Below are 14,354 nucleotides of genomic sequence, written 5' to 3' on the forward strand. Positions count from 1 at the left end.
TAGCCCTGGCCTCAAATTAAATAGTGGTACAAAGCCAAAGAGTTGTGGGAAAATTCCCCTGTTCTGTCCCTCTCTTCTTTCAACCTTCTGAACATCTCTCTCATTCCCTGCCTCAAATGAATGCTCCAATACTTCAATCCTCCTTTGGTTTGCGAGTATAAAATGCACAGGTGTGGTCATATCTGATCTTATAAATGAAGCATTATCAAATGAGTATCAGAGACAAAACAGCAGCAGAAATTGTTGCATTTACCGGCTGCTCCTGTTTCTCTGGTTGGACATCAGACTCGAATGTTTGTTTCTGAAGTAGTTTGTGAAAGCCTGTCCTCTCCGAGTATGCACTCCATCCATCCCCTTGGCATCTGTAGAAAAGCCACACAGAGCAAATACAGCCATGTCGATGGTTGTTTTTTTTTCTGAGTTCAAACATTTACAAGCTTTATTGCATAGACATAGGCAACAGGAACTTATAATTAATGCCTGAAAATAAATGTATTTTAACGTAACTACACAGGAGCTCACCTTCTGCCAACCACTAGCCAAGGCTGAGTGTAACTTTGCACACAGTCTCTCACATGGGGATCCAGTTCCACCCTGCACACACACACAAAAATTTTTTTCTCTTTTTATATTATATATATATATATATATATATATCACACTTTCTTCATGCTCTCATGCAGATTTCTGACATTTGACATTCTGATCTTTGGAGCTACAGGCACGTATTACTGTACATTCACTGCTGATAAATATTATTCTCTGCTTTAATTGGGAAAAATATACAGATGGGTGACAAATTAAACTTAAAAATTGTAGCTTTATTTGTTTGGGTCCACTTGTTCCTTTATAGGGACGAGTCACTGCAACTGTATGCGATGATGAAACATTTCTATCCTGATGGGCGTCGTCTCTTCCAGGTGAACAATGTCTACATCCATAAAGCACGAGAGCTCACTGAATATTTTGATATGTATGAAAAGGATATAAATAACATGCGATGGCCTTTGAACACCAAATCTCAACCCAGTTGAAGATCTACAGAACATTTTGGAGCAAACTGTTAGACAGCACACTCCACCACCGTCAGTAAATCACCAACTTTGGGAATACATTTGGAAGAATGGTGTTCATTCTTCCTGTATAGTTCCAGAGACTGTGCTCATTGAAGCTGTTCTGGCAGCTTATCATGGCACAAAACCTTACTAACACACTTTTGTTGTCTTTTTGGTTTGTTTATATATCCTTTATATAAGCTATATGCTTGACATAATCATGTTGCCTTTATTCTGAACATGTTTTGAGCTGAGGATAAAATACAGCTTAATATATTTGCACAAATTTATACTTTTTCTTTGTTTGGATTTAGATCGCAATGTCTTACTACTATTATAATAATTGTATTGCCATTAATTATATGCCAATATTACCAACAGTTTAGATCATTTTTGGCACCAGTCCTCTAATAAGTACCTGCATTTATAGTGTGATATTCACAAACAATTTCATCCGAAAAACTCGTCCAACTCGCTCTCTATCCCATCTTTACTTCCACTTTCAATCTGACACAAGCTTCTTTCTCTCCTGATTGATGCACTCCTCTAACCAGAGTTCAACTGCAGACTTGGGGTCAAATGTCACAGTGGTCAGCTTGCAAATATGAATGTGAATCAATGCGGACATGCTTTTGTATAACAAGCAGCTTCTGTACTTGGTCCTGCGAAAATCCCCTCTCGCAAGCAGTGCTGCTTAAAGACAGTGGGAGAGACTATAGTACTACTTATTGACTGTTGGTAATACCTGGTCTGTTGGTATTAATAATATTGACTAGATCATACTCAAAGAGGCTGCCAGACATTTCTCGGCTTGCTTCAAGCACGTGCATTCCCACAGGGTGCACACTGCCTCGACAAACAAACAGCAAGCCTCATATTTATTAAATTATTTCACTCCGAATTCCTGCTTCTCCTTGAGCCTGATAAATGGATCAAAGAATTAAATTTTTTTTTACCACATCAATTTTCCCCCCTCCAATTTTCTCTCAATTTGCACCCACCAGACAGGTCATATGTTGCCTCCGAAACATGCAACACAAGTCAAATGCATCTTTTCAAACTGCTGCTTTTGCAATGTTGGGGGGTGGTGTGACACTCAGAGGATAGGGTTATCCGTCCAGTTCTGTATGCGTGAGCTCACAGAAGCCCATGATTGACTAGCGTTGCTGTAATTGACAGGGGAGAGAGAGTATGCCACCCCTCCCTCCCTGAAAGCACAGGCCCTGTGAGCTCCACATCATTTTAATGATGCAAGTTGTGGATCAAATTCAAGAATCTCCCGAGCCCAGGGCAGCAAATTTTGCCATACTCTCAGGGACAGGTGGCATACTCTCTCTTTTCTGTCAATTACAGTGACTCTAGCCAATCATGGATATCTGAGAGTTCATGCATGGACGCATAGCACTGTCTTCCGAGTGTGTTACGCCACCCCGATGCTGCCTGAGCAAGCAGTTCAAAAACATGCTGTCAGCTGGTGTCACATGCCTCGGAGGAAGCACTTTTGGTAGCTGTCGTGTAATCAGGGAGAGATGTCTAGTGGGTAAGAATCGGCCATGACTAAATTAGGGAGAAAATCAGGGGAAAATAAAAATAAGAATTTCCCTTCAAAAGTCCACTTTCCACATGAGGAGGTGCTGTTGACCTGTACTGACCACTGACCACTGCTGTCAAGTAATGAAGTGAACTGTGCAATAGCCACCATGAGAATACTGAAATTCATTAGATATTTAATACTAACAATATCATAGCATGTTTAATAAAAAACACAATCTATGATTTTTTCCAAGTCTGAAATCAATGACACTTACTTCCTCTCTAACTGCCACCATCAAAATTTTAGCAGGGGTTCTCCAGCCACATCACTGAAACTGAAACTCCCGTTTACCAAACTGAATTTCCTTCTCCTCATCAAGTCTCTTTAACACGTCCATTTTCTCACACCCTTTCCCCACAAACAAAAACCAAACAAAAAAAAACTTCATATTCTGAAAACACTGCGACTCAATGTGTTAAGGGCCAAGTATGTGAACATGAGGAAAAGTATTTACTAACCTAGAATGTTCAGGAGAATGGTATATAAAACAGACCTTTAAGTAGGTTTGAAGGCAACATTAGAGATTTTTAAAGTTCAAACACTAACTGTAATTGGAAAACTGTTTAGTGTTAGTACTCAATGATGGTCTACAATAGTACATAAAAGTTTGCGATCTGAGACAACACTAGCTTGTTAAGTGTTGGTAGATGGACAGGGATATTTCCATCCATCCATCATCTGCAGCCGCTTATCCTGTTCTACAGGGTCGCAGGCAAGCTGGAGCCTATCCCAGTTGACTATGGGTGAGAGGTGGGGTACACCCTGGACAAGTCGCCAGGTCATCACAGGGCTGACACACAGACACAGACAACCATTCACACACATTCACACCTACGGTCAATTTAGAGTCACCAGTTAACCTAACCTGCATGTCTTTGGACTGTGGGGGAAACCGGAGCACCCGGAGGAAACCCACGCGGACACGGGGGGAACATGCAAACTCCGCACAGAAAGGCCCTCGCCAGGCACTGGGCTTGAACCCAGGACCTTCTTGCTGTGAGGCGACAGTGCTAACCACTACACCACTGTGCTGCCCGTCAGGGTAATTTGTTCATTTTTATTGCTAAACTTCTACGCTAATGCTGCATGTTATCTATCTTTAAAAAAGGCTCAAACAACATGTACACTCTTCATTTAAATATGGCTTGATTGAATGTGATGTCCAGTAACATTTCAAAACAAAAGCATACAAAATCTAATTTTACAGTTAGTGATATTTCTAAAAAAAAAATTCCAAGATAAATGAAAAAGACAGGATATTGGGGACCGTTTGTTTACAGGCATAAACACACAAATTAAAATGTCACTGTTTGATGACTTTGTTTCTTAGAATTTGAATACTTTTTCATAGGCATGCAAGGATTCACCCAATTCACAATCGATTCGCATTACTGGGTTCACGATTTGATTTTCCGATGATAATTTTGAAAAAAAATTAAAGAAAGAAAATTCTCTTACCAAAAAAAAAAATCAAAACAAAAAATAAAAGCAACATTTATTTTCCTAGTCTTTATTGACTTAAATATTCTCTCTGTTAAATTTAAAAAACATTCTCATTTATTTAATAACCAGCAGTATTTATTGACCACCGTTTGTAATGGTTGGAGTACTGTACAATGGCATATTAACTAAAATATTCCTTTTATTAAAAATGAAAAAAGTTAATAACAAAATCAGTCTTTTCTTAATAAACTTATTAACTTTTGTAGTTCCTCCATTTGCTTCTCTATTCTTTAGATTTTAGCAGCCTGTAAAAAGAGAGCTACAATTTCTTGTTAAATCTATTTCTACATTCAATCACAAAGCAGCTCTTTCCCATTTTAGATCAGCTTTTTTGTGCTTTTCACTGCATTAGAACTGTGTTACTTCCGCTTAGGGTGAAGTCACGTGTATTCTCACAACTGTACATTATTGGCTCTCTGCTGTCTAAACAATGCAATTACAGCTATGAAAAAGTAAGAGACTATGCAGCCTGATAATAATCATGATTCGTTTTTTTTATTTCATCAATTTGATTGGTCATCAATTTGTATCGCGATTTATTGTTGCACGATATATTGTTATATACCTAGTTTTTAATAAAATCATCCTTAAACACTTCATAACTTACCCCTCTTCAGGAACAGAGTGGTAGGCAGTTCGACATTCCCTGTCCACTAAATCCACCTCCAGGTCATCATCAGGGAATTCGCCCAGCTCCTGCATGAGCTCGGCATCTCCGCTGCGCAGCTGCGTCATCAGGAATTCCTCCACATCCACCGGCTCCACTGCGTCATAAGACTGAGCCTGAACAAACACAAGCACTGTTAATATACAGCATAGATCTTCATTAGTCAATGTTTTGAGTGTAGACAGTGGCCACTATTTAATAGTTAGGGTTCACATAACACAAAAAATAGCAGTTTATGTACTTCTGTAGCTCAGTGTATACATATACTGTAACTCCTGTCATCATCCAAACCAAATCATACACATCTGCTGTATCTATAAGTCATATAGAGGTTTATCTTCATTCAAGCTTGTGGAACAGTCAACACCTAAAACTCTATATTAGCACACTGCTTACACACCACTGTTATTTTCTCAGGGATTTTTTTAAGAATATTTCAGCAAAAGTAATATAGCCTTCGAACACAAAGCAGAAGCCATGGGGAACTTGAGCCCAACTTCACAGAGTTTATTTCCCTTCCCCGGTTCTGCAATCATGCATTAGACCACAATCAATTGACTAAAGGCATGGTCAGCGCTTGCAAAATACTGAACATTCAGAAAAACTATCAAGGTTCAGTCGTAGCTTTCAAACAGATGCAGTGCAAATCTAGACTTTCAAGGAAACAAATACCGGTAAATGTTGCAGAGTTAGTGTTCACTCTTCATGGTGAACATTCAAATGTAGTTAAATAATTCTGTGTTGTTGGGGGGGGGTTTGGAGTAATTCTGAAAAATTGATGATTAAGGGCTCAACAATTATTGCAGCAGGACTGAAGAAACGAGTGTATAGGAAACTATAAGGGGCATTCTTTTATATGGATGGCATCGCCTCCTGGAAAATATCACACTTAGGTCCGTAACCCCTTCTCCAATTACAATCACACCTCCATGTACAGCTTATGATTATGATCAGAGAGTGATCGGACAACCCCAATTCCAAAAAAGTTGGGACAAAATACAAATTGTAAATAAAAACAGAATGCAATAATTTACAAATCTCAAAAACTGATATTGTATTCACAATAGAACATAGACAATATATCAAATGCCAGAAGTGAGACATTTTGAAATTTCATGCCAAATATTGGCCTCATCTCATTATCTCTAGCCGCTTTATCCTGTTCTACAGGGTCACAGGCAAGCTGAAGCCTATCCCAGCTGACTACAGGCAAAAGGCGGGGTACACCCTGGACAAGTCGCCAGGTCATCACAGGGCTGACACATAGACACAGACAACCATTCACACTCACATTCACACCTACGGTCAATTTAGAGCCACCAGTTAACCTAACCTGCATGTCTTTGGACTGTGGGGGAAACCGGAGCACCAGGAGGAAACCCACACGGACACGGGGAGAACATGCAAACTCCGCACAGAAAGGCCCTCGCCGGCCACAGGGCTCGAACCCGGAACTTCTTGCTGTGAGGCGACAGCGCTAACCACTACACCACCGTGCCGCCCGCCAAATATTGGCTCATTTGAAATTTCATGACAGCAACACATCTCAAAAAAGTTGGGACAGGGGCAATAAGAGGCTGGAAAAGTTAAAGGTACAAAAAAGGAACAGCTGGAGGACCAAATTGCAACTCATTAGGTCAATTGGCAATAGGTCATTAACATGACTGGGTATAAAAAGAGCATCTTGGAGTGGCAGCGGCTCTCGGAAGTAAAGATGGGAAGAGGATCACCAATCCCCCTAATTCTGCACCGACAAACAGTGGAGCAATATCAGAAAGGAGTTCGACAGTGTAAAATTGCAAAGAGTTTGAACATATCATCTACAGTGCATAATATCATCAAAAGATTCAGAGAATCTGGAAGAATCTCTGCGCGCAAGGGTCAAGGCCGGAAAACCATACTGGGTGCCCGTGATCTTCGGGCCCTTAGACGGCACTGAATCACATACAGGCATGCTTCTGTATTGGAAATCACAAAATGGGCTCAGGAATATTTCCAGAGAACATTATCTGTGAACACAATTCACCGTGCCATCCGCCGTTGCCAGCTAAAACTCTATAGTTCAAAGAAGCCGTATCTAAACATGATCCAGAAGCGCAGACGTCTTCTCTGGGCCAAGGCTCATTTAAAACGGACTGTGGCAAAGTGGAAAACTGTTCTGTGGTCAGACGAATCAAAATTTGAAGTTCTTTATGGAAATCAGGGACGCCGTGTCATTCGGACTAAAGAGGAGAAGGACGACCCAAGTTGTTATCAGCGCTCAGTTCAGAAGCCTGCATCTCTGATGGTATGGGGTTGCATTAGTGCATGTGGCATGGGCAGCTTACACATCTGGAAAGACACCATCAATGCTGAAAGGTATATCCAGGTTCTAAAGCAACATATGTATGCTCCCATCCAGACGACGTCTCTTTCAGGGAAGACCTTGCATTTTCCAATATGACGATGCCAAACCACATACTGCATCAATTACAGCATCATGGCTGGGTAGAAGAAGGGTCCGGGTACTGAACTGGCCAGCCTGCAGTCCAGATCTTTCACCCATAGAAAACATTTGGCGCATCATAAAACGGAAGATACGACAAAAAAAGACCTAAGACAGTTGAGCAACTAGAATCCTACATTAGACAAGAATGGGTTAACATTCCTATCCCTAAACTTGAGCAACTTGTCTCCTCAGTCCCCAGACGTTTACAGACTGTTGTAAAGAGAAAAGGGGATGTCTCACAGTGGTAAACATGGCCTTGTCCCAACTTTTTTTAGATGTGGTGTTGTCATGAAATTTAAAATCACCCAATTTTTCTCTTTAAATGATACATTTTCTCAGCTTAAACATTTGATATGTCATCTATGTTCTATTCTGAATAAAATATGGAATTTTGAAACTTCCACATCATTGCATTCCGTTTTTATTTACAATTTGTACTTTGTCCAAACTTTTTTGGAATCGGGGTTGTATTTCAGTGTGACACTACTGCAACACACTGAAGAAAGAGAAATGCAAAGCAAATGGGAATTCATTTCTCTTGACAAGTCTGGGATTTATTCTTATGAAAGTAATTTGCTGATTGCTTTTTGCTGAAGAGATAAGCAATGCAATAAATGTTTTGCTTTTCAGAGTCGCATGTTGTCCTCGTATGTCAAACAGAAAGCAATATACAGTCTGTGCAAAAATCTTAGGTGTCCTACTTTTTTTTTCATACAAACTTTGTTGTAGATTTCTATTTTATGATTTCTACATTATCGAGTCAGTACAAAAACATTGTAGAGCTCCAAACGATCGTTTTCCAACACAAAATTAAATGTTACAGGAAATAATGTTTGTATCTGAGCAGCATATTACATAAGAGACCACTTTTCAAATTAAAAAAGAGAGCATAATGAAGGCTACTGGGTTTTGGTGCAAAATGAAGAAGCGAGTGTGACAGTCAAAGTGTCCAGAAGAACTGTGGCTGGCAGTGGTGTGCACAGATAGACACGAGGTGGTGCTCAAGCATCTGCCCCTCTGCCCTCTGTCCAAAAAAGTGCCCTTTTGAATTTTTTTTTTTTTTTACAGTTTACTGAGGCCAATGTCGACATGATCTTTTAGAAAAGCCGCGGCATTAAAAGCGTGTGTGAAAATAATGTCCCGGTGTGTGCCCCCTCCGCACACACACCGGACCTCTGTCTCTCTTGCTCTGTCACGTGAACAAGCGTGCAGTGCATTCAATGTGAGGTTGCAGCAGCATAGCGTCCTAGAAGCCACGGCCTTGTCGTAGCGCAGACAACACATCGGGCAGTCAGTCAGCTCTTCCCCTGCCCCACCAGCCAGGTAACACATGAATCGAGTGAAAATGTATTGTTTGCCCTCTAAGCCCAAGCTGTAATTATTTTGTCGTGAAGTAGCCCGTCGCATACAGAAACAACTGCACATAAGTATTATATTTTTTGCTAGACCATTTTCAGATTTAGGAAAACAAAAATTTCTTTTTCTATTTTGTTCAACTAGAGATTCCTGGCAAAGTCAAAAAGCCTTGATGTAATAAATTAAGTGGTTGTTTTACACCTTTAAAAACTAAAACGGGTCAGTGGCGACCCGAAAGCAAGAGGAGGGTTAAATCTCAGACTTTTATAATAAGGTGTTCCACATGCGCAAAAAAGTGCCCTTTTTTCCCCCCAGAGCACTTGCCCCCCAAAATGTCTGTGCACGCCACTGGTGGCTGGTTCTGTAAGATGCTCAGTCAAACCTACAGCTCATTTCCTTATCAAACTGCACTCACTGTACCTGAGACTACTATTGTTTTTTAAAGCAAAGGGTCGTCTCACACCAAATATTGACTTTGTTTCATTTATTATGGCTTACTGCGGTTTATAGCATTTTTTTAATGTTGAAATTTTCATTTCATTATTTTTAAGCCATTTTCAGTCTACAGCATTTCTTTGCATGTGCCTAAGACTTTTGCACACTACTGTATGTACTCCATTTCACATTTTGCTGTGGTGCAAATGCTTTTCTATCTATCGTAGAATCTTTTCCAGACAAAATATACCTATAAGCAATAATAGAGTGTGGAGAAAGCACAGTGCCAGCACAGTGAGACAGTAGCAGGCTGAAGCCACAGACAAAGCCAAGAGGGAAGGCCTTCTTTAGGAAGGACACAAGCGTATTAAATGATAATTCATATCACCAGACAATAATGTGCTCCTGAATATTTGATGTTCATCCCAAAGAAAAGCTTATTGTCTTTAGCAATAAAAAGAATCACAATAAGTGCATAAAACAAGGAGCTGACCAGGAAACTCAATACCCTTGCTGAAAAAAAAAAACAGGGCTGGAGGGAGGAGGCAGAGTAAGTCATTTTTCAATGTCAACAATAAGTGCTGCAACCATACAGTTGAAACTATGCACTGCCTTCAGTAATATCCAACTATAACAGCTGGGCATGTTCTGTCATGACTGTGCTCAGGCATGTTGATGAACACCTTAGCAGTGCGTCAGCACCTCAAGTACCAATTCATCCATGCAGCAGCTCAAAGTGAGACCCAGAGTCACAAAAAGCTTTGGGAACAACAGAACCGTGGTTAAATTTCAAAGGAAATGCTTTTCTGAAAGGGAGAAGTCATTAGTTTTAGAATTTACTCATTAGGTTTATTTTTAGCTCACTTATCTAACAACAGGATATGAAATTTTGACCTATTAAGAAGCCTGATCTTAAAAGTTATGGAATAAATTTCAAACCTTAAACTGGTAAATGTAACGTTACTCATGCCTGAAGCCATGCAAAAGCTCCTGCAAACTGGTCCACTCCCATTTCTGGCCATTTAGACAGCACAAAGGATAACACAAGAACTAAAGTGTAGAAGAGTATAAATGAACTACAGACACAACAAAGAAAAAAAAACATTTATACCCTGAAGGGTGTGCTCTCTTCAAGGGTAATCCAGTACCCGAGGGATCACTGAATCGTTTCGTGAGTATGGAAATTATGTAAAATCACATGCTGCGGCCTTCTCAGTCACCAGATCTCAAACAGCTAAGAGAGATCTTGGGCTACAGTGTTACAAAGCTCTCTCTACTATCATTATCAAAGCACCAATTGTGAGACTATCTTTTGGAAGAATGATGTTCATGTCTCCAGTACAGTTCAAGAAATGTATAGAAACTATGCCAAGGTGCACTAGGGAGGCTGGCAACATTCAAGTTTGACCCCAACCAATCATTGTTCATGTCCTTGCTTGTTGTCAAGGAGGAGGGTCAAGAAATTGTGAATCACGGCTACAGAAGAAACGTCAACCAACATCTTGTAGGAGTTGTCAAACTAGGCAAGAAAATACAAAAAAAATTCAGGACATGCTAGATTTTTTGCCAGGGGGTCATGGGGCGTCCCAGATGCCACAGTGCTGTTCTTCAATTATGTCACACTACAAGACCTGTTCGTCATTCCTGATGTTCAGATTCGGACCGGATGTTGGAATTGTGTTGGCCACAGCAAAATCATGTTGAACTCGAGTTAAATTCGTGTAGTTTGAGCCTAGCATAACTCAAGTCAATCTCTCTCTCCTTTTTTATTTTTAAGCAAACCAAAAGAAGCAGCCTGAACAGTTGTACCGGATACTATACGTAACCCTCATCATTAACTTGTATTCTTTTGCCAGTTAGGAATAGGTATAAATAAGCAAATTTCTCTCACGAGATATGTAAAAGAATAAAGAAATACCCAGCATTATAACATTTATTATTATTTATAATACTTAGCAGGGCAGCACGGTGGTGTAGTGGTTAGCACTGTCGCCTCACAGCAAGAAGGTTCTGGGTTCGAGCCCAGCAGCTGACAGGGGCCTTTCTGTGTGGAGTTTGCATGTTCTCCCCGTGTCTGTGTGGGTTTACTCCGGGTGCTCCGGTTTCCCCCACAATCCAAAAGACATGCAGGTTAGGCTAATTGGTGGCTCTAAATTGACTGTAGGTGTGAGTGTGAATGGTTGTTTGTCTCTGTGGTGGGGTTTACATTAGACCGTATCAGCGGATCATCAGATTAACGTTTTTAAAACGATTAGTGTGCACACAGCAACACCAATACACGATTCGCGTGCACACAGCAACACCAATACACGGATACGCTCGGCTCCGCAGGCATCCTGCGCTCCAAATCACTCCGCCCTGAACAGCGAGTGCCCTCTGGAGGGTGTGCACTCCGGCCCTGCGCAGCTCACAGAGCGCGCAAGTGGAGTGCACGAGCAGTGATTCGGGACTGAGCCGCTGTGTGTGTGATCCCAGTGCATATCACTTACCACTTGCAAGTGGAAGGATGGCAAGCCTAAAGACAATCATAACTACACAATGGGCAGTATTTGCATCAGTATTTACAGTATTTTCATACTTTTATACTCTTTAATGAAAGGTGATACAAGGCGGAAGTCCACGCCGTTTTTCCGTTTTTCAGCAGTCGCGTCACATGACCAACGCCAGCGAATCAGGAAGGTGGATGTCACAGTGACGTTGTCCAATGACGACGCCAGCTAGAGCTCAGCACAGCGTATCCGCGTATTCTCAATGTTTACACAGCACTGGACCAGACACGATCTGGATTGAATACGTGGACGCTGGCGGATTCCCGTTTCCCGGCGTTTCCAGGCGTTTTAATGTAAACGGACAGTGCATCCACGAAGAAAACGAGACAGATATGGTCTAATGTAAACTTGGCCTATGTGTCAGCCCTGTGATGACCTGGCGACTTGTCCAAAGCGTACCCCGCCTCTCACCCATAGTCAGCTGGGCTAGGCTCCAGTTTGCCCGTGACCCTGCACAGGATAAGCAGTTGCGGATAATGGATAGATGGATGCTTAGGCCAAGTTTACATTAGACCGTATCTGTCTCGTTTTCTTCGCGGATGCACTGTCCGTTTACATTAAAACGCCTGGAAACGCCAGGAAACGGGAATCCGCCAGGGTCCACGCATTCAATCTAGATCGTGTCTGATCCGGTGCTGTGTAAACATTGAGAATACGCGGATACGCTGTGCTGAGCTCTAGCTGGCGTCGTCATTGGACAACGTCACTGTGACATCCACCTTCCTGATTTGCTGGTGTTGGTCATGTGACGCGACTGCTGAAAAACGGCGCGGACTTCCGTCTTGTATCACCTTTCATTAAAGAGTATAAAAGTATGAAAATACTGCAAATACTGATGCAAATACTGCCCATTGTGTAGTTATGATGGTCTTTAGGCTTGCCATCCTTCCACTTGCAAGTGGTAAGTGACTTGCGCACAGCGGCTCAGTCCCGAATCACTGCTCGTGCACTACACTCGCGCGCTCTGTGAGCTGCGCAGGGCCGGAGTGCGCACCCTCCAGAGGGCACTCGCTGTTCAGGGCGGAGTGATTTGGAGCGCAGCCGCTGAGGAGGAAGCGATGAGCCGCACTGACACATTTCAACTTACGTGCCGAATTAGTCATGTGATTAGCGTATCCGTGTATTGGCGTTGCTGTGTGCACGCTAATCGTTTTTAAAAACGTTAATCTGATGATCCACTGATACGGTCTAATGTAAACCCCACCTTAGCAGCATATAAGAGGTACCAGTTTACTCTGCAAACAGTTGAAGCTGATTCTATGATTCTTAAGTACAGCTAGGAAATATGATCATATATTAATGTATCAATCTATTGTGGTAAATTATGGCAAAATACACTTTTCTGGGACATCTTAATATTGTGTGGGTTGTTTTTTTTAACCCTTTCACCACTGAAAACTGCTATTCTGGTCTCACTGTAGAGAAACCCATGTGTATTGTATATGCCGATTGGTTGAGAAGTAAGATTCCCCAGGATTTCCTACAATATAATTTAGATAAGCACAATGTTATTTTATGTTAATTAGGGTTATGCATTTATCTTTCAGGAAATATTAGTGGATAAAATGTGAGTTTACTTGTGTTCAGTTAACGGTCATAAGTTTTACATATTCCTGAAGCAGAATTCCTCGAGCTCCCAGTGGTGCCAAATATGTCACTATGGCACACACTCAAGTTCATGATATTTTCTTTTAAATTTGTGTACTAGTTTTTATTGAATTTATCACAAAGTTACTTAGAGTTAATGGGATTTCTTATATAAAGTTATATAGTGTACATAGCAGTCTGTATATGAAGTTATGCAGTGATGAAAGGGTTAAAACATTTTTAAAAATATATAAAATCTATTTACAGACTAAGTGGAGGCAGCTGAATTAATGTCAAAATGTTGCACTTACAGTGACTTGCAAAAGTATGCATCCCCCTTGGTATTTGTCCTGTTTTTTTGCATTACAAGCTGGAATTAAAATAGATTTTTGGGGGGTTAGCACCATTTGATTTACACAGCATGCCTACCACTTTAAGGGTGCACATTTTTTTTGACACAAACAATAATTAAGATGAAAAAAAAAGAAGTCTGCAGTGTGTGTAAATATTCACACACATACCCCCCCCCCCCCCCCCCAAAAGTCAGTGCTTTGTAGAGCTACCTTTTGCTGCAGTTATAGCTGCAAGTCTCTTGGAGTATGTCTCTATTAGCTTAGCACATCTAGCCACTGGAACTTTTGCCCATTCCTCAAGGCAAAACTGCTCCAACTCCTTCAAGTTAGATGGGTTGTGTTGGTGTACAGCAATCTTCAAGTTATGCCACAGATTCTCAATTGGATTGAGGTCTGGGCTTTGATTAGGCCATTCCAAGACATTTAAATGTTTCCCTTTAAACCACTCCAGTGTTGTTTTAGCAGTATGTTTAGGGTCATTGTCCTGCTGGAATGTGAACCTTTGTCCAAGTCTCAAACCTCTGGCTGACTCAAACGGGTTTTCCTCCAGAATTGCCCTGTATTTAGTGCCATCCACCTTTCCTTCAGTTCTGACCAGCTTTCCTGTCCCTGCAGATGAAAAATATCCCCACAGCATGATGCTGCCACCACCATGCTTCACTGTAGGAATGGTGTTCTCAGGGTGTTGGGTTTGCGCCACACATGGCATTTCCCATGATGGCCAAAAAGATCAATTTTAGTCTAATTTGGCCAGAGAATCTTCGTCC

At 41.2% G+C, this 14,354-nt stretch overlaps 1 protein-coding gene across 2 annotated transcripts in view; it reads right to left on the reverse strand.

Moving 5' to 3' along the window:
• The window catches only part of dock8 (dedicator of cytokinesis 8), a 110,870-nt gene that overhangs the window by 63,581 nt on the left and 32,935 nt on the right, over nt 1-14,354 (reverse strand). For both annotated transcript variants that reach the window (XM_060931926.1, XM_060931927.1), the window contains 3 exons: nt 4,760-4,935; nt 523-594; nt 254-362 (listed from right to left, as the gene is read on the reverse strand). In XM_060931926.1, coding sequence (XP_060787909.1) covers nt 254-362; nt 523-594; nt 4,760-4,935 — 357 coding nt within the window. The remainder of the gene's footprint in view (nt 1-253; nt 363-522; nt 595-4,759; nt 4,936-14,354) is intronic.

This window comes from Neoarius graeffei, chromosome 10 (genome assembly GCF_027579695.1).
Source record: "Neoarius graeffei isolate fNeoGra1 chromosome 10, fNeoGra1.pri, whole genome shotgun sequence".
Classification (NCBI taxonomy): Eukaryota; Metazoa; Chordata; class Actinopteri; order Siluriformes; family Ariidae; genus Neoarius; species Neoarius graeffei.